The following is a 24,926-nucleotide window of genomic DNA, read 5'->3' as shown; positions in this document are numbered from 1 at the left end:
GGTGAGCTTGGTTGCAGAAACCTGTAAGCTTTTGGAGGAGAGGGAACGCGGAGACAAGAGTGACCACCGCAGCAGCCCAGGTTGTCCTACAGAGCAGAGCAGGGCAGGGAGGAGCTGGTAGGTGGGCTGGCATCGCTGCACCATGCAGTCCTGCTTCGCACAGAGACACATGGGCCACAGAGGCCGAGCCGTGCCTGAGCTAATAGGCCTCGACTCACAGCACAGTAAACAACCTGGGCCATGACGCTGTACTGACATTGCTGTCCCACTCTCGTTCCAGAGGCAGCTATATCAGCACCAACTAAGGGATCACCGTGCTGTACTTGAGCTGTACTCTGATCAGGATTACTCATCTCCCCCTACAAGAACAGATGCATTTCGTTTTACACCAACGCAGGAATGGGGTCACATATGAGCTGTACGATAGCTTTAGTCAGCTCAAAAGCCATCGTTCTCCACATTTTTTCCATCATTTTCTGCATCTGGACACCATACCACAGACCCTGAAGCATCAGGGTCCATTGGTCTTCTCCAACCCAAGTTTCACTGATGCATTCATATGCTCTGCCAAGCACACTCACGCAAGACCCTAAGAAGTGGCTCTGAATGATGATTTTACTTCAGCACTACTGCTGAGATTGCTCAGGGCTTTTCAGATTCTCGAGCAATAGGCATTCTGAAATTTCTAGTATAGCATCAAATGAAAAAATACCAGTTTAATAGCTGGCCTTTGAGTTTATAAAAAGTGAAGTAACATCACATGCTAGAAAGAGCAGGTATTTTGGAACCAACTCCAACACCTAGGTCACTGAGGGATCCATAATTATGGAAACAGATAAAGTTACTCTAAGTCACTCACATTAGAAAGCACAGAAATGATCTGATATCCTTCATTCTCTTTTGGCCCTGCAGCTTAAAAAGATGAGCCAAGAAAGCAAGTACAAGATGAAGGGACTGTCTACACTGAACACTGCAATGTTTAAATACCTGATCTGTGATGTGTTTACTCCCATGATTGCAGCATGATCACAACTGTACAGTCTAAATTTACGAGTGGTGTTTCTGCACCTTACCTTAGTGGGCACTTTACCTGCCCCTGCTGGTTTCTATACCAGTAGATCTCCTAGTTGTACATTGCACTGCATTCATATAGATGTATTCAAGGACTTAAAATCTAGAACAATATCAATATCAACTCAAGCACTTAAGTACAGGAAGGGATAGAAGAATATGACCCTGTGAACAATTCTGTCTCGTTTATAACTCTCCCATGATACAGTTAGTGGTATCCTGAGTTCAATCTGTGGTCACAGAAACAATGCCTCTGACAGGTTTGTACATTTTAATATAAACCGTAAAAAAAGAGCTCTGGTTTAGAGGTTTCTTGTACACTTGGGATTCTGGGATTTGTTTACTAAAATGAAGAAAGTAGAAGGGAGCAACTCAGAAAATAAGCATATTTTCAGCTGTATGTGGGGATTGGAGGCCATTTGCAGTCATCTGTGGGCCATGATAAACAATATAGCACATTATACTGCTATAAAATGCTATCCAGAACACTGAATTTTAACTGGGAGGGAAGGGATTTTATTATTGCTATTATTATGATTATTATATTACTATATTGCAAATAGGTATTGTGGGCACACAGCACCAGTGATTATAGAGTCTGTGATTCCACAGTCAGCTATTCGAAAAGAAAATTCCAGCTTGCAAACAGTTTGCAGATGTTCAAGACTACATTCATTAAAAATATATTGTCAGATCCAATCTGGAACAAAATGCAAGTTTGCAAAACTCTTTCAAAGTTGTTGTGGATTCCTTTTTGTTTTGCTTCCAGTGTAAGCACGTTCTAAAATGAATTATGCTTCCATTGTATATTTCCCACAAACAGTGTAGCACTGTGCCAATGCATAATAATTTGAACTATGAAAATTATTTGCAAATAACACAGGAAAGGTATTATTATTATTAATCTGATTTTATCAAAAGAAATAAGTCTTAAAATTATTTTTATGCTATTTTCAATTACAAATGTAACTTGGTCATCTGAATACTACCACTATAAGCTATAACCCTCTCTGGTAACTGGTTGCACCACCCTGGGGTTTACCTGTCTGCATTCCAAGGTCCATCTCTGATATTACCTAGCTGTGTAACTAATGAAGAGGTATGAGAAAGTCTGCAGGCAGATAAAAATATGAAACTTACAGACAGAGGTCAGCTTATCCAGGGATTCAAGAAGAAAACACCAACACACGATGGCATAAAACCGTAGTAGGATGGAAAATAAAAAGATAGTTTAGCTGGCCCCACTGGGAATCACCACCTCCTGTCATCAGTGTGATCAGAGCTGGTGGAAGATGGCAGCTCAGCACCATTGAGGGTCTGTCAAAAGGAGCAATGCAGGATAATTCTTTCCCTCCTGGCTGCTGCCTGCCTGGCCAACAGAGACTCTTTAGGTGTCCTGTCAGCAGCCATGAGCATACTAACATTGAGCCTACTAGCTCATTAACTCCTAGGCATCTTTTGTGTGCATTATCAAACAATTCTTTTACACTTTTCAGGTGCGTATATCCCACTTGCAAAATACCCAGCTAACGATACCTGAACAAACCAAAGAGGGGCTGTAACAGGCCTTACCTTTACAACAAAATTCCATTACCCACAAAGCCAGAAACTGAACAGACATTAAACACTGTCATACATTTTCTTACGACTTTACAGAATCAGGACCTCTATTTTCACTGCTATCAATGAATAACCAAGTCATTTATCTTTATATGAACTTAAGAATAAAATACAAAATACATACATTTTACTTAAAACCCTGTCTGGGGTTAGCCATACGGGGCAACTGTGCATTGCCAAGCACTGATTTGATTTTCATTATACTGTACTGACGGCAAAGTCATTTATCTTTTTTCAGCTCCCAGTCTCCTTTTATCTCTCTTTCTTATGTTTCTGTATTTTTCCTCTATCCTGCAGTGTTGCTGAATGCTGATGAGCAGAAAACGGTACAAAACCACAGACAGTCCCTTTCAGATGAAAAGTTCAGGTATGGAAGGTCCAACTTTTTTTTCCATTTTGGAGTTCCCACAGAAGCTGCATATTTAGCATTGTCCAAATATATAGGGATTGATTACATATTTCACTAGCTGTCCTCCTCTAGACTAGAAAGACTTCCAGACAATGACATGATGTGTCTTTCATGGTTCTAATATTCTCTTTGCTAGGAAGAGGAGAAGGAAAAAAAAAAAGAAAAAAAAACTTCATGTCTCTGCAGCGTTGGATGTCGTAACAAAAAAAAAATTAAAGTGACCAATACAAAAAGTTTTCCACCTATCAAAACCACAATTTTCCTTTCTTTTTGGCATTCAACTTGTTATATTTGTAGGTCACTAGCATCTTCTAAAATCATGAAAATAGAAAATATAAAGAAAAAATCTTACCAGTCTTCTAGTACTTAGGCTTTAAGCATCTCACTAGGAATGTGCAAACAACTGACTTTTTCAATTCATGAGCCAAACTTGCCATTCTTAATTTGTCAGTACTGACTTTGTCATAATGCTTTTTCCTACCAAAACAAGAGCAAAGTATTTCATGTCATGTCAGACAACACCTTCCTCTTGAAATAAAGCAGGATGTTTCATTTCCTAGGATTTGTTCAAAAAAATAAATGTAGCAGAATTATAGCCACAACACTACAGCTTGTGGTTATAGTGATGGTTCACAAAGCAGAAGCCTTAGATGTCTTTCAGGTCTTAAAGGTCTCTGTGATGTATATGTCTGCATACAAGATGGTGTCTGTGCCTCCACTATATGTCAACAGAGATCTGTTCAACAAAGGCAATAGAAGCCTAAAAGTGATTCAGAATATTCCAAGACAGATACACCTATGCCCAGGCAGCTGAATCGGACTAAAATACACTCATATAGATGGCGGTCATGACAACTGTCTTGCAATTTTTAACGTTACTACACTTGTCACAAAGCAGTGACCTGAACCCTAATTACCTATGTCTTCTAGTAACAAACTTTATATTCTCTTTTCACCTGTCCAGACCTATGTAGTATTACACTGTCAAAATCTTTTTTAGCAAGACTTTCTGGTAAAGTTGTTTGAAAGTTTCCTGCCACAAAACAGAATACACAACTGGCATTTTCTTGCTAGTCATGAACTCTTCTGCCGCATCATCAGAGATAAGCAATAAGGAATGCATCCAGAATTGACACGGACACATAATCAGAAAAGTGTGCAGTCTGTACAGAATTATTCAGAATAGTCATAGGTACAAAATGCTGCAGGTGGATCTCATGGTACTGAGTGGCTGGCTGATAAAATGGCAGATGAAATTCAACATCAGCGCAGAGAAATGCAAATAGGCAAAAATAACCATAACTATACATATACAGTAATGGGAGTCTAAATTAGCTATAACTCAGGGAAGAATTCTTGGAGTCACTCCCTGAAAATGTCAGCTCAGTGTTCAGCAGATATTCAGTAGGCAAACAGACTGTTACAATTGATTAAGAAAAGAATAAAAAACAAAACATCATCATGCCATAGTACAAACTCACATATATAAACCTTGAGCACTGCAGGCAGTTGTGGCACCACCCCTCTCTCTTGCTCAGAATATCAAAACAGACGCTGTAGAACTTAAAAGGCAGAGAGAAGGGTGATAAGAATAAGAAGAGATGGGAAATGAATCCCATACAAGGACAGATTAAGTACTTTTGAGTTCTGAAAAAGGACAGCTAAACCATCTGTAAAATCAGGGCTGGTGCACAAGAAGTAAATGAACAACCAGTCACTGATCCTCATGACAAAAGAGGCAGCCAATGAATATGTGGAATAAATGCACTTAAGACATTAGACATGTATGTAAAATACAGGTCATGTTGCCACCAACTGCTGTGGAGAGCAATGAGCAAGTTCCCAAAATGGATGATGTACATTCATAGAAGGCAGGTCCTTTGGCAGCTAGCAAACTAGTCGCCCTTGTATAATTCCAGGCCAAGGTCCTCAATAGCTGGAGTTGAGGAGAAATGCTCCATTGGTTGTCATCTCAAAACTGGTCTCCACACAGGACAGGACAAAATATCATCCTCTATGGCTGTTCTTACAATAGGAACATTTTTGAAAAGACTGAAAACAATATTTCAGCGTAATCTAACACATGACTTATAGGCCAGCTCTGGCTCTGGGACCCTTGCACAACACCTCTTCCTACTGAAGAATACAGGTTTTATTTTTCCAACTAATGTGACCAAGGCAACTAGGCTCCAGGAAATAATTGTAGTGGATTCTTAATAAACAGGAAAGTGAGGTACAAATAAAGAAAATGGTAGAAACACCTCACTCCAATGGAAGGCTTCACTTGTAGTCAATACAGACCAAACACTTGGCATTAACTTCTCCACTTCAATAATAATCAGAACAGCTTAAATTTGAAAGTGTGACACCTCAAGTTAGAGATTCCCCAAATAATTGCATAGGCAGTTTTATGTTGCAACTACCCCATGGTTATGATAGCATATCGCTAAAAAGGGCAGTTGTGCATTTCCACCTCTTCCCAAATTGGGTCCGTGGACTACCCAGATATTGGGTAAGATGGTTCAGTCAAAAGGTTATTAAATTTTCTTGGTAGTTTCCCTTTGGATTAGTGCACTGAACAGGCTCACTGTTTAGCCACTGATCATTAGATCCAATACAAATGATATAGCAAAAGTGTGCAGGGGAGGTGAGGAGAAAACTCCATTCTGCAGCAGCTTTCAGCTACAATGCATTATATACAACGTGACGGTGCAATCTAAAGTTCAGCAACATTACTTGAACTTGTTCTGCTTTATTGAAAACACAGGAGTCCTTGGACTTGAAAGACAATGAATTTGAACTGACTAGATGCTACAAGGCAGCCACGGAAGAAGAAAGACAAAGACATGAAAATCTATGGTTAAGAGTTAGGTGGTAGAGAGAAGCATGTGCAAGTTTAGCTGAAGTAGTTCAATAACTACAGAAAAGCACTTCAACTTGTAGATGTTTACCATAACCGTTATAATAATTCAACTTTATGAAAACACCCCAGCAGCAATAAATCCCTGTATTTGAGAGGAAGCATTTTTCAGAGCAGATAGGTTCTGTACAGAAATCAGTTTTGTTCTTTGACTTTCTCAGGTAGGTATTGCAAGGTGTTATTGTACTGATGACTTCGATTAGGGAGTAGACTGAATAACTAAATACATGTAAATACTTCAAATGCTGCTAAAGCACACACATATATATAAAAGAGTACTCAGGATATTTCTTCTTACCCATCAACCCCTGAATAACAGAACTATGAAAACAGACAACTCTACCAGCTGCACTATGATTCACCAATCCTTTTTATCCTCGCAGTACTTCATGGTAGTATAATCATTCCCAGTCATGTGTGACTCATCAAAGTATTTTGTTGTAAAGACAAGTGTTAATAATGTGCCCTATTGTAACCACACAAATTACAAATCTTAATTTCCATACCTAAATTATGCTTTCTCTGAACTTTTTCTGCTGCTCAAGCAGCTCTCCCATACAAGCTAGTTAGGTGTTTTGAAGTCGTTTCATAGTGATGAGTCCCAGGCTTTCTCAGAGTCAGCCTTCTTCATCCCCTTTCACTTTTTCAAGTCTTATTATGCTTTCCGCATCACAGTTTTGAAAAGGTTCATACTAGGTTCTTAACTCCAAGCTACCAACATATCTTCTCTGTATGCCTTAAAAGGTTTATCATGGCCAGAAGCTGATACAATTTTTCTTGGCAGAGAAATTACATAAAAATTCCTATGTCAACCCAGAATGACCAATCCTCTGTGGATCACCACAAACGACATGATAGAGAGACACAAGTTTCAAACTCTCTTTACTAAACCAAGTTATCACACACTCCCAGGGAAGTCATCTTTCTTTTATGTTGGGGCCTTTAGTATATTCGTTGCTATCCCTGACAACAACAGGCATGATACTTTTGTGTAGAAAACTTAGAGACTACTGTATTTCATAATCCTATGCATATTAAAACTCTAAAAAATGGTCATATAGGTCAAAGTGCAGATTTAATGTAATTTAATCTGAGCTGCTCCTATTAACTGCCTACATTTCCAATTCAGCCCAACTGGGCTTGGGTCAAGAGTAAATGTTAAACAGCTACAGCTCCAAGAAAAATAAATGGGAGGGTGGGGAAGGAAGGCTTTTTATTGTAGTTGGCGGATGGTTTTTTTGTTGTTGTTGTTTTGTTTGTTCAGTATTTTTAAAGTACATACTAAAAGCAAATACCACCCCATATTTCACAGGTGGGTAAAACAGCAAGTCACAATAAAGCATACCAAAGACTACAGCCCAATGGAGAAACCTAACTAAACCTCAGAGAACTTGAGAAAAGTCTCAGGTTCCAGAAGAAGCCCCAGCTACATGCTTCTTCTGAAGAAACAAAGGGAATGGAGAAGAAATAATACAAGTTCCTTTTGTAGTAGGAACTAGTATAACAAGAGTTTTTAAATTCATGCACAAAGGCAAGCATACACTTTATATGCATCACATTCTCTCTGTGAAAGTAGATAGACAAATGTTTGGATGAACACAGTTTTCATACAATCTGAGCATGGGATCACAGGAAGACTCCCAATACGGGCAGAATGCTGCCAGTAGCTTTGCTGGTGCTTATCTCAGAAAGGTATCCAGTAGAAGTCCTGTGGACTGAAATATATCATATATATATATAGAAATATATCAGAAATACATATACCTGTGATCCCTCCATTCTCTGGCTCTAGAACTGCATAGTTAACACATTTTAAATATATAGAGATGCTAGGGAATAAAAGGCAAAGTTTAGTGAAGAGAGGAAAACCAAGTCTGGCATCACTCACTTTCCATAACCCAAATCCAGTTATCAGAGGGAAATTATTCCTTTTGTCTTGGCAAAAGTCTTACTTACATCTTCTCCGTCAACAGTGGTAGCCAAAAATTTAAGTATTTGTTTTATGAATGCATACACACTTATACATATCATTTTATATGAAGCTGTACATTATCACTCATTGACATTCCCACATACAAACGAGGCTTCTATGTGAATTACAGAGGTCAGACAAAAAACTATATTATATCAAATTTTCTCATCAGGTATAGATCAGTCTCCTTTTTCTTCTCCTGGTACTTAAAGGAAAACAATGAGCTTACTCCAAAACAACATTATCAAATTTTTAACATACACGAACACTTCAGTAAAGTAAAACCCACAGCGTGATCTACTGTTCAACCATGGACTGTGATCTAATTATCCAGAGGACTGGAGAACTACAAGAAGCGCATATGCAGTGCGTGAATGATTCAGTAAGTATACTTCTTTCTTTGAAATTATTCCATAGGAATTTGCTTCCTTTCTTCCTCCTCCACCCTTTATTCCCTTCTTTTATCTTTGCAAACCAAGGTACTGCTTGCTGTCCTGAGGATACAAACTCTAATTGAGGTTCCAAGCTGCCATGACTACCAAACTGCTTGCTGCTCTTGAGAAATGGGGGGTGGGAGGGGAGAAAGTGTGGGTACTCCCAGAGGTGCCCCCAATGAATGCTAATAACTACCTCCTGCTTCTTAGGCCCTCCCTAGCTGTAGTCACTTCAAATAACATTATTAGCCTTCATGTTCTGTCCCAAACCGCCACATAGCTCCACTGCATGCTGTTAAACAAAACATGTCGCTAAATATTTTTTGGGATAATCCACTGCGGGATAACTTTTTTAATACACATTAGGTCATTTACCCTTCAAAGAGAAACATAATCTGCTTTCAAATTATGCTGTTCCAAATAAGAAGATAACGGGCTCAGTCCTCATCTCTGGCTGCTCTTGCTATGTCTCAACAGCACAGAACAGACAGAAAGCTGCCAGGAAGGCGCAATCGAGGGTTTCCTAAGGGTACCACTCCGTGGAGCCAAGCCAAAGCAGCTGGTTCTCTGCCACCTGTCCCCATCCCGCTGTACAAGACGGGTGCCAGGGGACGGGGCTATGTGCTGTGCTCAAGCACTTCAGCAGCCACCATGAGAGATATAATAGACTCAAGAATGAAACCACCACCGGCAAGGCACGTAAGAGTCCCCACAGCGATGCCCACTGTGGCAGAGTTCAGCCAGTGCAAAGGACCCCCTTTGTGAGCAGCAGGGAAGAACACGTAAACCACTGCAGCCAGCCTTCTCCAGCCCTGGAAAAGCATGTTCACGCTATGAAGCTGTGCTATGCTGGCATCTGATAAAAATCTTCTGAGCATGTATGTGAAGTGTGAAAGCACCCAACTGGAAAAATCGAAAGTGTCGTTAACACTACGGACACCTTCATGTAAAACCAAATAAACTGGATCCTCTACAAGTACAAACAGGCGTAACACCACAAACCAGAGAGCCTTTCCCACACTCCAGGGAGCAAAAAAAAAATACAGAGATAAAGCAAAAATAGGATGACCTTTGTGGAGGTTTTCCAACACTAAAAAATCAGGTAAAAGGCAAGCCTAGAAGGTGAATGTTACAGACACATGACTGTCAAAAACTGAGGGGTTAGACCGGCAAGAGTTATGAATCTCTAAAATGAGATGGCTATAAAAACTGGAAACAGGCTAAATTTCTAGTTTCTCTATGAAAAATATGATTAAAACTTACCTAAACCTTGGAAGAGAGTCTTGTCTATAAATAAATAAAAGTACACATCACTCTCCTCCTTCACAAATACTGTATCTGTCACTCAGCTAGATGTCAACTAAGACACCTGCCTCAGTAATCCATTTTCACTCCACAGAGCAGTGACTATGGTGGGTATGCAGGATAAGGCTGGTTTGACTGACAGATGTTCAGGCTGGTGCAGGAATGCATGTGCCTTTATGTTGTCCTGCAGTGAGATGCCTCCTACAGATTGTTCAGTACTTCATTTTTGCTTTTCTAGGAAGAGCATGACTCTTACAGTAACACGTTAATAGCGTTTCAGTACTTCGGTGGGTGTCAGAAAGCAGAATTCATGTTGATGCCAAGGACAGGGACCTCAATGAATAAGTTAATGAAGTCAAATATGACAGCAGAACATAAGAGGCATAAGAAAACATAAAAGAATGTAGCACAGAAAGCAGAGCACAGATAGAGTGTTCAGGCTTCACTATGAGTTACATTGTCACAGGACATACTACTAAGCATATGCTCATTAGGACATGAAAAGAAAATGAAATAGTCTTTCCTCCTCTACCTCCTCACTTCTCCTGCTTATAATGTTGGAAATGTAAGGAATTCCAGGGACTTTTAAGTCCTGTAAGCAAATGGCAGAGACGTACTTAGAGTCCAGTACTTAGAGTCCTGGACCTCTCTTTCTTGTCATTAGCCAGAAGAGACCTCAGATGCAGCAATGCTGTCGAAGGTACTGAATTACAGTCAAGCTCCTGGGCTGACGCTTGTCACAACAATCACATGTGCTGCTTCTCTCTCCACTCCCTGTTATTGCAAGCCTATGAATTGGCCATGAATTAAGAGACCAAATTGTGCTTTTTTTTTCCCCCCAACAGTCTTCTTGCTATTATCTATGAAGTACGTCACTACCACCAGATACTTAAGGTTGATCTTCCCAGCCAAAAACAAAACAGAACGGGATATTCCCAAACTCAAGCCTTTCAACTCAATAATATTCTTTTCAGAGTGCAGCTGAGAATTTGTTAATAAAATAAATATCACATTTAAATACTGCATGTACTACAAGTGCTGACCAAGAGCATTTTTTAAAAGGAGTAAGCACAATACATGTGCAGTGTTTTCCTAGGGCATTCGACTTGCAAATTCAACCAGAAATCAATAACAATGGATTGCAAGTTTGCAATTTATGTTTTTAACAGATTCCCTGGCATATTCAGTTTAGCATGGATGCTGATCACATAGGTTTTTGTTTGTTTGTGGCATATTTTGTAGCTACAGTATTTAAAAATTAATAGACAAAAAGTCATTTTCAATATACAAGAAACAGAATGGGTAAACAAATATTGATGTGGTGAATCTAGAAAGGCTACAATTTCTTTGGATTACTAATGTACTAGGGCTTCCCACTTAACTAAACAATTCACAATAGTAAGCACTGAAGTGGGTAAAGAAGTATTTGTAGAACCGGCCTTTACTGCTGTTACTACAGAGGAAATTTCATACAAGCAAAAAAAAGCACAAACAACTAATTTGTTCATATGTGTGTGTGCTTTTCTAGCTCCGTATAACTGCATACCTCCCATCACATTCTTTGTGACATGCTTCTTTTTTCTTTTTTAATAGATTGATGAAAGCTCTTTGGGGAACACAAGAGCGGGACAACTGTGTTGATGACCAGAAATTAATGAGTATCATCATATCATTATCATAGCAGCCTTTGAGGACAATGTTAAAAGTCGGCATCGTACCAGGCTTCAGAAATAAGCCTGGTGCTTCCTGCATTAGCTGCTGCTATCTGTTTATCAGATACATGTGTGGCCTCCCAGTGGTGAGTGATGGGCTAACAAAAGTTACTTTTTACATATTAGGTAGGTTTAGAAAGCAGAGCTCAACTTTGAAGCCGGGTAAAATTTAGGTTGCAGAGGAAGAAAACTTAATTTTAATTGAGGACTAATTCTACTTTTGATAGCTAAATCATTCTGCTATAGCCAATTTGCTCACCCACAAAAAACTATCTGGTATGTAATTGCTTCAGTGCTGATTAATAAATAATAACTGATTATGTTATGATGGAGAGACTATTTGCTGGCAGCTAATAACCAGCACCTGAAGAGAGGGCCTAAGGCAGAGCCTCAGGCCTTTAACCCAGGTAGTCATTAACTGACAGAAAATGATTGGTCTTGAGGTCATTATTGCTATTACCTACAAATATTAATATATTTTTCAAATATAGAATAATTTTCTAAAAGCTACAGGCTGGACTGCACAATAAGCATGGATTATTTTACAGAGAACTGATGTTTGCTGGGTGTGGTTTTTTTTAGCAACTAACAAATGATGGAACCCACTAGAGAAAGTTATTCTGAACAGTTTTTCAACCTCTGTTTTTGTTTGTTTGTTTGTTTTTTAACTATTAATGAAAGACAGGTCTTCAGTCTCCTCAGGCTGATTGCCCAGACTTCAGGCAAACTGCACTGCACATGAAGGAATACCCAGCCAAGCTCTTCAGCATCTCATGAATGGTTAGAATCATGACACTTCTTCCTGTCTTAAGGACAAGTACAAAACCATGCTCACATGGCACTGAACCTAAAGTAACAAGAGCTGTGTGATGTTCACTGATTCTGACCTACCTCTGCTTATGCGACTTCATTCACAGGCCCTTTTCAAGGAAGAAGAATTTTTCACGTGTGCAGAAGCAAGTGACTGCTCTGCATTGGTGCCCTTTTTGAGAGCTATCTATTTCAGCGATGCCAAGGCAAACTGAGGGAGTCTCCCAGACACAAGCTTAACAGAATTCACTGCAGAGACACTGATGCAGGCTCTCTGCAAACCAGTTAGCACTATGGAAGCAGTAATTATCTTATTTTCCTTTAGCCAGATTATTACAGCTCCACCTCACTGGACAGGATAAGACCTAGCTGTACCAAAGTACTGAATTAAGATCTTTACTAACCAGGAGCTTGCGATCTCTAATTATGTCTGAGATAAAACAATAACACAATAACAGCAGTGCAATAAAGCTTGGCCTTATTCCAGTTACCTCCTCTCATAGATCTTTCTTAGCCTCAAGGTCTTTCTCTGTATCATGACAAATTACTCAGCACTGATGACTGTACAGTAATGTTTAATAAAACTAAAATCAAGACCCACCCAGCCGTAGAGCTCTCCTTAAAATGTCATGTGCATGGATTCAGACACCCAGTGAAGGACTTACCCTGAGCAGCAGAACAAGCTCTGGTCAGGCCCACACACTGCTAGTCCTGCAACATATGCTATGACCAGTTTGGATAGGAGTGGGAGCAGCCAGAGTGAAACCATGCAAAATTCTTCTTCCAGCCCTCCCCTCCAACAGCATCATCACCCAGTCTGCCAGCCAATTCTTAACTGCTAATCATTATCACCAGCTCCAGCACCACCTGCACGTGCTCTTCTAACCCTTTCACCCAGAACTCTTCCTGAATCCACTCCTTTCCACACATTTTTTCTTTCTAGCAGATATTTGCCCTGACAAGAGCCATACACTTTAAAGCTGCAAGTTGTCACTTCATTTCCATAGTTATCTCCACACCCCATTCACAGCAGAAGAATGATAGAAGATGAATCTCCCTGAAACATCTCTTTCCAGCAATGCATTCATCTCCGCTGATACACTCTGTCCCTGAGCGCTCACTCCTTCTACTAACTGAAAGAGAAAGAATTAGCAGGGAAAAAAAAGCAAAGAAGAAAAATAACCTATGAGACAGGTGCAGGAGACAGCAAGTTTTTATGTTCACCTGACTACAGAACAATAAGAAACAGAGGGTTTGGAGAATAGAAGCACAGCTTAACATGAAGTAAAAATCAATCCAGATAGGGGAAAAATGAAGCTACAACAGTAGGAAAAAGCCTGGTGGATGGAAAAGACAAATAAAGACAACAGTGAGGAGAAGAGACGCAGAAGTGATGTGCCAGACACTACAATGCAGTCAGCGATATCTTGCTTTTAAGAATTACTGACAAAGAACATACGTATGAAGTGTGATTAGGAAACACAACACACAAGTAAAAACAAACAAGCATGTGAAGGTAAGCACAGCCTTCTAGATTATTTCGCTGTGCAAAGATGACAATACACAGATCCCATGATTTTCACCGACTACAGCTGGCACAGCTGCAGTGCGGTATAAAGCTATACAAAGATCAGCTAAGCCTCTTCGTAAGGATATCCCTGCTCCATCAATATACCGTTACCTCAGGAAGCACCCTGGTAGAACTACACTGCTCCCTAACCCACAACAGAAGAGGTATCTGCACCTCAGTCCCTTCTGCAGGAATCAAGCTGTACCCAGATAAAGGCAGTACCAACAATGATCTGAATCATTCCTTGTAATCCCAGATGAATCTGAGCAACAAAGTATATAACTTTAATGCACATAAGAAGGCAACTCTGCTTTTAAATTACCTGCTCTGGAAGGGATTCTGATCAGACCCATATGGACTAAAGAGTTATGCTAATGATTCCCATACACTGAGCTGTGCTTGCACAAGGCACAACTTGTCTTAATTCCCCTTTCCAAGTTAATTTTAGTGTGTGAAATACATAACTTCTCCATGTCTGCAAGAATTATATGATATATCAGTATTATTACTTTGATTGACTACCTATGTTTTCTAAAATTCAGATTCTATTTGTAATATGGTATATATTTGAATCTCGTGCTTGGGTTAAGGTTAATTTTGAGGTCAATGTCATTCTTTGAGAAAAACTGAACAGTTAACATGTAATCATTTTTGAAGAACAAACCTGCTTTTAATATCACTGTTTCTTTTACTCCTTGGAGAGTTTATCTACCCTTGACCACAGCAGTTTAGTAAGACTGGTCAGCTGAAAGAGAGATGAGATTTTAATCATTAGCATGCTTTCAAAATCTGAAAAGACATTTTCCCCAATGCTCCCCAAACATTTTGTGAACCAAAACCAAGCTCATGAAAGCAGAAGTGTATGCAAGTTGAAATCTTTTAGGGGTCTACAGAGTAAGTATAATGTACATTGCGTTAATTGAAGAAAGGTTCCTCCATGCAAGAAACTGCCCATCAAAATGCTTCATCATGGGGGTTAGGTTCTTTTTCTTGAACATTCCTTTATTATTATGAGATAACTTAATTTTTTCTTACATTTATGTTGACTTGCCGTGGATACTGGAGCAAGAAAGCAACTTCAGGGGAAACTTAGAAGTTTAGATTGCATGTCCCAGGAGTTCAGATAATTTCAAAAATTCACCTAGGTAATGTACACAAACTCCTGGGATTGCAATATAAAAGTGATGAAAAGATGGCTTACCTCAGCAGTTCATCTGAACAAACCCAGCTCTAAACTGTTTACCGTAAGTTCATACTGTGAAAGATGCTATTTCAACAAATCTGAACAAGATGAACAGACCACTGACAAACCGAAAAATGGCAAAAAATATTTAACCAGCAATTCATTGTAAACTATTTTGGTATTCCTGTGACATTAATATATCTCTGTGGTAGGGACACTATGAAAGAACAAGAGATGCAACTCTAGACTTAGAGAATTTTATGGGATAAGAGACCATCTCAAACTATATAGGCTTTTGGCCTACAGGTCTTTGCCAAGATGATTTACTAATTTGTGCAACTGCTGGCAAAGTTCTGTACAGTTTAGTCTGGCTGGAGGAGTGAGTATACATATGTATGTCCTGCACGTGCTGAAGAAACAGACTCAAACATAACTGAGGCCCCAGTAGTCACAAATTCCTACCAAATTAATCCTTTATGTTCTCTTTGGATTCCTCTTAAATCTAAAGACTTGAGAACAGTTTTGCCAAATATCAGAACAGCAGAAAGTAACAGTTATTGTCTATATGACATGAGCGTACTTCTGTCTTCAGGATATCAAATATCCAAAAGCAGCAGAAGTCTACAGCATATGAGCTGCAAATAATGTTACAAGGACGTGAGATTCTCCTTAAGGCAAAAAGGAAATAGGCTGTATCTTTCAAATTGATAGTTCATCCCTCATCTTGCATGTATTTGCTTACGCTGATGTTGGAAGATGAACTGTTTGCAACCGTTTTTTAGATTGCCATAGGACATGTCAAGAGTGAAATAACACAGGAGTATCATGCATGATGAGCTTGCAAGTATTACATTGTATTACAGAGCGAGAAACATAAGACCCAGCTACTACAGCGTTCAGCAACAACTTCCATCTTACAGGAGTTAAAGGAGAAACTCAAGCAACCACTGTTTGCTAAAGCAGAAGAATAACAGATCATTCTTAGCTTAAGACCAAATCCTTCAGCAGGAAGAGTACATTACCACGAAGATCATCAACTCCTACCTGGACAGAAGTCTGCTTAGGTACTGACTGATAAGGAGTAAGAAATGGCCTTAAATCCTAGCCTGTTCTACTTAGCTCAGTCTTCCAACTACTACAACAGCCAGAGGCAACCAGTTCCTCATCCCAAGAGCAATGCTTCTTGTTCAGATAATCAATCTGCAGGTAGCTGTACTAGGAATTAGACATCAGCTCCACCATGCTCCATTCTTACTTCTTTGCACTGGCATTTGTGCAATCTTTTTTCTAAATTAACTCAATTCACTGAATATAATAATAATAATAATAATAATAATAATAATAAAGCTTTCATTTTTCAGAATAATGATTGAAATCAGCAAATCAGCTCAACTAATGGTTCGGCTTGCCCCAGAGCTGCTACATGGAAAGGAACAGCAGGTCCCAGCCAGAAGAAGCAGGTCTAGGAGCCTTTCCCCTTCGGTAATGGTGAGGTACAAGACCAGCTCACTCATCATAGGTGACCACTGGGACTGCAAGCATGGCTTCAGCAGTTCCAACATTCTTACACTTCTAGGGTAAAACATCCCAGACGATCACTTCCTAAACATGCTTCTCCCTCGCCTTCAATGGGACCAAAGGACAGTGTCAGTCTGTTGGCCATTATATGAAAGGGTCCCCTGGTGTCCTACCCTGCTGTTCCAGTGACAAAAAAAAAAAAAAAAAAAAAAGCAGCAACAACAAAAAAAAACTCATGACTTTATTATTCCTTTATTCCTCCATACCAATAAAAAGGTCTGGATCTACCCTCCCACATCTTCAGCACAGCCCTGAATCCGTACTAGGTCTCAGGGAGTCACACAAAAAGCAGGGGCAAAGAACTGATTTGGCTGAAAACATATTCACACACTTCCATTATTTTTTTTCAAATCAGTTTTCAGCCATATTGTATGGCTGTGCAGAGGTGAGTGCTGGCGCAAGAAGGCAAAGAAGGTGTTTGGCTCAGAGAGGGTGGGATCAGCTCCTTCTACAGCAGCTGAATGCTTAGGATAGCTAAAAGTGATTATGGAGACATTTCATGTCTTGATCAACCACGGAAAGGAGGCCTGCAGCCCTTCCTTATGCCCCCAGGCTACAGCACAAATTTATAGAGCATTTGCAGAAGCACAAATTTAAAAAATCACTTTGCTCAGACACACAGCTAAAACTCCAGCCTAGCCCTCTGCTTCCAAAAGTAGCTCAAATCTGTTATTCACAGAAACTATGAAGGAAGGGTTTCTCTGTACATACACCTGTAAAATCAAGATGACAGCATTGTGGAATATTCTATTAAGCTGACAGCATTTCTCATGTATATTTTGGCTTGTTATACAGTTCTGTGCTTGATATTTGTAAACAAAAACAAAACTGACATAAATAAAGGATTTTTCCTCTTTTTTTTTCATGGCATAATTCTTGGAACCATGCCATACTTGGAAACAACAGCTCCAGAAAGTCAGTGCTTCCACCAACCTGGAGCTCCACAGGAGGCAGATAGGATGCAAAGTCCTGCTCTAAAGCAATCTCTATGATATGAAGTGCTTTATCGGCCTCTTGAGCTAGCACACAGCACACCAAGGGTCATGTCAGTACTAAAGGAAGAAGACTAGAAACCTTTCCAGTATTACTGTTTTCTTTGAATAAAGTCCGACAAATACTAGTATTGAAAAGGCCATAGGAAAAACAAGAGAAAACTTCCTAAGAAAATCAAAGTGAAGTGAAAAGGCATACCTGAAAGCTTCATCAGGCAGACACACCTACTAAGCTAATAAGTTACAAAAAGTATTGAACAAACCAAAAATTTTAGATTTCAGGTTTTAGTCTAGAGAAGAGGAGGCTCAGGGGAGACCTTACTGATCTCTACAACTACCTGGAAGGACATTGTGGGGAACTGGGGGTCGACCTCTTCTCGCAGATAACTAGCGATAGGACAAGAGGGAATGGCCTCAAGTTGTACCAGAGGAGGTTCAGGTTGGAAATTAGGAGAAATTTCTTCTCAGAAAGAGCAGTCAGGCACTGGGACGGGTTGCCCAGGGAGGTGGTGGCATCACTGTCCCTGGGGGTGTTTAAGGAAAGGTTGGACCTGGTGCTTAGGGACGTGGTTTAGTGGGTGACACTGGTGGTAGGGGGATGATTGGACCAGATGATCCTGGAGGTCTTTTCCAACCTTAATGATTCCACGAAAAACCTTCAGAAAAGGCCACAAGCAGTGCACACCATCATTAAATAAACTGGCAAATTTTAGGAATGCTAATCAAAAAAGTTTTTTAAGTATTTGATGTCATGATCCCTTACAAAAAGCAATGGTTTTCACAGTAAGAAAATGTGTGTACAACATGAGAAATACTTACAACTATTCCACTCTTGGTGACAGTTTCCCGGTACGTAAAATTGCACACTGCCCAGGCTAGGTAATACGTGGACATGAGAGGGGTCTGTGAAAAGTGATCTGTAACCCATCCATCTTCTTCAAAAACAGAAGTTTCAACTGGCATGTTGGACAAAGATATATAAGTTGCTTGGTGCCTGATGCTGATTTTGAAAGTGGCCTTGTAGATGGGCTCATCGAAGCAAGGAAAGGCTTTTCTGGCATGAGTAGGAGAAAACTGCGTAACACCAAGAAACCTGGAAAAGAGGCAAACAAAAAACAACAACGCTGTTATCGACTGTGACCAGCACTCTATTCACAGACATACTAAATACGACATTGCTTGACTATTGTGGTTTAACAACAAATGCAACAGTACAACCTATAGCGTGTTTGAACACTGCTTTATCATTGTAGCCTTTCTTAGCATGAATTCTTACTACCTGTACTGTAACACAATCAATATAAAGTAACAGCCTACAAAATTTGTAGGAAATTTGCAGGCAGCACCCTGATGAATAATGAATAATCCTTTGCCTCATATGAAACTTTGGGTTCTCACAGCAATTCTGTTCTATATGTGAAAAAAAAGTTGGCCAATATTGGTCACACAATGCAGAACAAGTAAGCACAGTCCTCAGTTAAAGCCAGGATTTAGGAGCCTTCGGGGGGCTTGCTCTGCCCCAAGACACTGACAGCACACTTTGCCTTTCTTTGGACATTACAACTTACGACCACATCGCGTACTCAAGAGGGTCATTGTTTTCCACTGCTGATTGCTTCTTTACTGGTTGCATGCAGGTCTGAGACACGCTATGATACAGCACTAATGTTACTGTGCAAGTCCAGGAAAAACATTCTGGGACCTTTGCAAAATTACAAATATAAACAAATGATTTAAAAAGCACAAAGTAGTTTACCTTTTTTTCCACAAGTGCTTTTCTTTTGTAGTGTATTTTATAAAGAACAAATACACGTTGTCAGTTAACGGGTTAAATCATGAAAAGATCTCTGAAGAAGTCAAAGGCATTTATTATGCCATTGTATCGAATGGGAAAGCTTTAGTTTGACCAAAAGAAAAAATAAAATTATCTGCAACTATTTGCTTTGGAACTAAGCATATATTAATCCAGGTATGGAAGAGGAACATTTGTGGGTAGAGATTTTCTCCAAATTTACACCATTCAGAGAAAATCCATGTGGGATGATCTCTTTGCAGAAACAAGGGGCTACACTTAAAAGGTAGAACAATGGGGTTCAATGGTAATATTTTCTGGAGGCACACAGGACAAGAAAATGACTATGATCTAACTGCGTAAGCGCAAGTATGTAGGCTTTTTGAGAGGTATTGAATCATGTCTCTGTTTTAAAGGTTCCATCAGTGAAAACAACCACGCAACTTTAGATACTTGGTAAACATTTGTCAGAATTTTAGAGGTTGATTAATCATCTGTTATTCCTCTGGAGGAAGAGGACAGGTGGATATGTTTGATGAAATGAAAATGGTGGGACCTATTATTAATTAGTCCATAAGCATTATTCTCCATTACGATACTCCCAAACACTGAGGGAGAAAAAAAAATAGGCAACTTTTAAGGAAAACAAAATATCTATTTTTTTTTCTAAAACTTCTTGGGTTTAATAAATATTTAGTAGCATTCTTTCACAAAAACAATGAAGAAATAAATTTCTTGAAATGTTACTCTTACCTCGCTATAGCGCATCTGTGCCTGATAGAACCAGATCATTTCTTGGTGAAATGATCACCTCTTTCAGAGGGCTTTTTTTTTTTTTTACATGAATTTTTTTTTACCACTGAAGGTTTTACCATTGGTCTTTTGTCTAAAACAGAAAGCCTTACTTGGTTAGTAATTACTGGAGGAATTCAGCATGTCGTATTCTTTTAACTAGCCCACATTTTATAATGAGACAAATCAAAATTCTGCATAAGGTTGCTAAATATACGGTAAAAAGTTGATGCCAGGTATTCCAGTGTTAATCCAAAAAAAATCCATTATTATCAGTGGATTTACACTAGTGCAACAAAGCCAAATCGCCCAATTAAATGAAGCAAAGCAACTTGATTTATATGCAAAGTATTTCAAGTGGACCTGATTCTGCATTCTAGGCACACTCTGAGCAACTAGGAGTCAACAGTAGCTTCAAGTGAGCATGGAAAACTGTACCTGCCTGTTATTAATAAAGCAAGAATGATGAACTTTCCTCTGCAATTAACAATTTTAATGAGCTCAGACAAACATGTAAATGCATACTTTGGGACTACTGTATAAATACAGATGCTCTCTAAAAAAGGAGTATTTTTCTTCCACTTTTTGGAGACTGTATCAGTAGTCTTGTTATGAGTTAGGCCATTGATATAATCTCTACACCAGATTAATAAAACCTGGTAAACTCTGCAACTTCTGTCTTCACACGGATAGATGCATATATCCAGATAGACATAACTGGGCAAACATCGGGCAGTCAATACTTCATACTAAAAATACACCAGCTACCAATAACTGTGATATTTATAACATGCATTACTATCAAATATTGATTTGCTTGTTGTGCCATAAAGTAAAACAAGCAGAAAGTTAAAAACTGTTTCTCAAAGACTAAACTGTCGTGCATGTCTAAAATAAAATAGTCTGTGTTTTTCTATTTCTCTCTGCATTAGGAGGAAAACCAAGCAAAACTTCTATACCACACTGCAAGTGAAGAGCAGGTTGAGTAATTCATCCACATCTCTACATACTTCTCTGGGCACTGACATTTTTATCTCCAGTTCCCCAAAATATTACCATAAAAAGTTGTACCTCTGGGAATGACAGCCTTGCAGCCTCTCTTCTCAGCATACCCACGGCAGTAATTTGCAGGTATTTTAATTCCACCTCATCTATTAAAGGAAGACGTGTTTCCTCAACAACCTATCTATTTTGACATCTTAGTTGTTATAAGATGGAAGAATATGTCTGTTTGTTTTGTCTGAATGATATAAGATTTTTTTTTTTTTCATTTATGTCAAAGTTTGATGTTCATTTAAATTATGTGTGCGTATTATTATGGTACTGTACAGTATCTCTGCATTAAATGTTTGTTGATTCAGTAATAGTAAATTCTGGCACATAATGCAAAATAGCTCATCACTTGCGTTTCACTATTCAATTAAAGTATTAAAGATTTCAGTAAGAAAATAGATACTTTCATACTACTATGAACATCTTAGGCTAAATTATGAGTTTCACCTGTGAAGAGCACAGTAAATGAACTAACTTTACAAAAAAAAAAAAAAAAGAAAAAAGGAATTATAAAGTGATAAAGTGAAGGCATTACTATGATTGTGAAGCCTCACAGTTAACCAGTTATTTAGTCCTCATATACATGAAAAGTGGAAAACAATGTATAAGATCCTTTCACAGCAACCACTACTCCAACAATGTTGCTGTATTTTAGTCGAATATAAAGATGTCAAAAAGCTAAAGTTCTGCTGGAATATCAGGGTCCCTGAGGGCATGAGAGGAGTCTTTCTGTCTATCACAGCAGAAACTCTCCACGTTTAAGGGCTACAAATGGTTATATGCATTACACTAAAAATGGGTTATTAATCAAAATGCAAATTGCTACACTGCAAGAGCACACTCCGAACAAAGAAGTTTCGTGGTTTAGAATGTGTATTATTTATTTTATATCACAGTGAGTCATTAAGCCTGTGACAGTTCAAAAGGAAAAATAGTATTTCTATTAAACACCTGAAACTGTAACCATGAACTGATTACAGTTTTATAAACAACATTTTACTGAAAGAAGCGTGAGCTGCTGTAAAGAAAAAGTGCCAGGGATCTCAAGATAACAATGCTACCTTACACAAGGTAAGGATCGTGCCCAATATGACTTTATTCGAGTGTATTAAAGCTGAAAATGTTTATATTGAAAAGTTACACAAAAAGTTACTGAGAAGCACATTTTACCATTGCCTTCCACCCCTGTGCCTTAAACTCTCTTGATGACTCTAAAAGTTAAAAAAAACTTTTTTTTTTTTTTAATCATAACTGGAGCATCGACATGGAAGCACAGTGCGGTAACTTTGGGGGAATGTCACTGCAGCAGAGACTTGGCAGTTCGACTACTTGCACGTAAAGTTAAGATGCGCAGGAATGCTAACAGTTAGATAACTTCTTGGGTTTGGAAAGTGAATTATACCCCCTGCTGTTACCAGTCTTGTTTTCCAATTTGCCTGTTTCCATACAGGTCCATTAAAACTTCTGATTACCCACTCACTAACTCCTCAGTGACAAAAGGCATTTTGTCTGTATCTTCTACAGCCGTACTTTTCCAATTTTTCATTTCATTTCACTGCAGTGACACATCACACAAATAACTCCAATGCCGTTCTCAATTCCAATATCAGAGTGTTTAAAACTGTCAACAATCACATTGACAAAGGTATGTTTTAATCCAGGGGATGTAGATTTGAGCTGGGGAGCTTGCTTTTTCTGCCCGACTTACTTTTTTTTCTGCCCTATTCTTCCAAGTATAAACTCTTAACTTTGCAGGAAGTACAGAACTGGGAGAGAACCCATCACTGCATGGATGTTTCAAGAAAGGGCAGATTATAAAAAGAAACTAAATCTAAAAGAACAAACGCTGACACGACGAACAAGAACCCATCCCATCCTTTATTTGACGAAGTTTGACAGCAGTTAGAAAACTTTTTTTTTTTTTTCTTTTAAATAAAGCCTCTCTGCCTGCCTGCCTGAACGGGGGCTCCCCTGTGACCTGCCCGCCGTGACAAGGGCCCAGGCGGTGACCCCGCTGCCTCAGCACCCTCGGGCACGGCTCAGGACCGAGCCCGGTGCCACCTGCACCAGGTGGCACCGCCCAGCTTTGCTCCGCCACTGCCTGCAAACCTACAGCGGCTCAGCTGCACCAAGCAGAGCAAATCGGTCCGTGGCATGCGAAATCCCACCCCACCGCCTTTTTTCTTTAAGTATTGAAGTAAAGAGCACTGAGAGGGGCGCTCAGCCCCCCACCATCCCCAGCAGCCGCCGGGTCCTAGCGCCGGCCCAAGTTCCTCACGCCCCCCCGGTCCCCCCTCACCTCCTCTCGCCGTGCAGGACGTAGGAGCTGCGGAAGAAGCCGAGCAGCTCGTTCTCGATGAGGGCGTTGTAGATGATCTTGAGGTTGTAACTCCGCTGCACCTCCAGGCTGCGGTTGAGGACGACGACGAGGACCTGGGTCTGGGGGTAGAGGAAGGAGCGGGCCACCCGCACGGCGCCGGCCAGCTTGTCCTCGGCCACGCGGACCGCCTCGATGTGCATGCGGTGGGCGTGCAGCACGATGTAGCGGCTGGCGTTGCGCACCTCCAGCTGCACGTTCACCTCCCCGCAGAAGGTGAAGTTCTCCATGAAGGCGCTCAGCATCAGGTTGTAGTGCAGCGGCCGCAGGTGCCGCGGCAGCCGCGGCCGGGCCCAGGGAGGCAGCAACCTCCGCCGCTGCCACTCCTCCTCCTCCTCTTCCTCCTCCTCCTCCTCCTCCTCCGCCGCCGCCGCCGTCGCCTCCCCGCCCCGCGCCTGCTCCTCGGGCTCGGGCCGGCCGGGGGGCTGCCCGGCTCGGGGCGGCGGGCGGGCCCCCCCGGGCAGGCTCCCGTTGCCGCCGACCCGCGGCGGGCCGTCGGCGGCGGCGCCGCACTCCTCGAAGCGGACGCTGAGCAGCACGGCCACCATGGTCACGGCCAGCAGCGCCAGGATGGAGACGGCGAAGCCCAGCACCAGGCGCTTGTGCACGGCGATGTGCCGCTCCGTCGTGCGGGGTCTCGGCCCCGCCGCCTCGGCCCAGGGGCCCGGCGGCAGCCCCCGGCTGCCGTTCCGCAGGGCGGCCTCCTCCTCGATCATCATGGGGGTGACGGGCGGCCGCTTCTCCCGCTTCTCCTCCAGGGCCATCACGCCAGCGCCGCCCCCGCCTCCCGCGGGGCCGCCGCCCCCCGAGGGGGCCCCGAAGGCATGGGAGGCTCCGAGGTGGGGGGGCCCCTCGGCCCGGGGCGGGGGGGGATCCTCGCCCCGGAGAGGGGGGCGCACCGCCTCTCGCTCACTCCCTCACCCCCTCCCCGAGGAGCCGCATCACCCTCGCCGCTGGCAACCCCGCCGGGGAACGACCCCCGGACGGGAGTGGGAGGGGGACGGGACGGGGTCGGCAGCGAGGGTACGGGGCGGCCGCGGGCTCTCGCCGCCGTCCGGCCGCCGGAGCCGCTCCTGCAACTTGTGCGGCTTCTGCGGGGCACTTCAGCACATGCCGGGGAGCGCACCCCGGCGCCCAGGGGGAGGGCTGAGCCGCCCCGGCCCCCCGCTAGCGCCTCCGCCGCCGCCCGCAGGGAGCTCTCCTCCCCCCGCGCCCCCCCGAGCCGCCGGGGCCGGGGTCGGGCTCCGCGCCGGACCCCGGCAGCGCCCGAGCCATGCGAGCCCCGCGCCGCCGCGCAGGGCCCCCGGGAGGCGGGCAGGGGGCGAGGGGGCGAGGG

General features: G+C 41.5%; 1 protein-coding gene across 1 annotated transcript in view; it reads right to left on the bottom strand.

The window, feature by feature from the left end:
- The window catches only part of TRHDE (thyrotropin releasing hormone degrading enzyme), a 203,504-nt gene extending 179,150 nt beyond the window's left edge, over window positions 1–24,354 (bottom strand). The window contains exons 1-2 of the mRNA XM_035544377.1: window positions 23,513–24,354; window positions 18,396–18,669 (exon numbers count right to left, since the gene is read on the bottom strand). Coding sequence (XP_035400270.1) covers window positions 18,396–18,669; window positions 23,513–24,354 — 1,116 coding nt within the window. The remainder of the gene's footprint in view (window positions 1–18,395; window positions 18,670–23,512) is intronic.
- Window positions 24,355–24,926: the final 572 nt, after the last annotated feature.

Source organism: Cygnus atratus, chromosome 1 (assembly GCF_013377495.2).
Source record: "Cygnus atratus isolate AKBS03 ecotype Queensland, Australia chromosome 1, CAtr_DNAZoo_HiC_assembly, whole genome shotgun sequence".
NCBI classification, from domain to species: domain Eukaryota; kingdom Metazoa; phylum Chordata; class Aves; order Anseriformes; family Anatidae; genus Cygnus; species Cygnus atratus.
The sequence above is the reverse complement of the archived record's forward strand: the minus strand, read 5'-3'. Positions and strand labels throughout refer to the sequence as shown.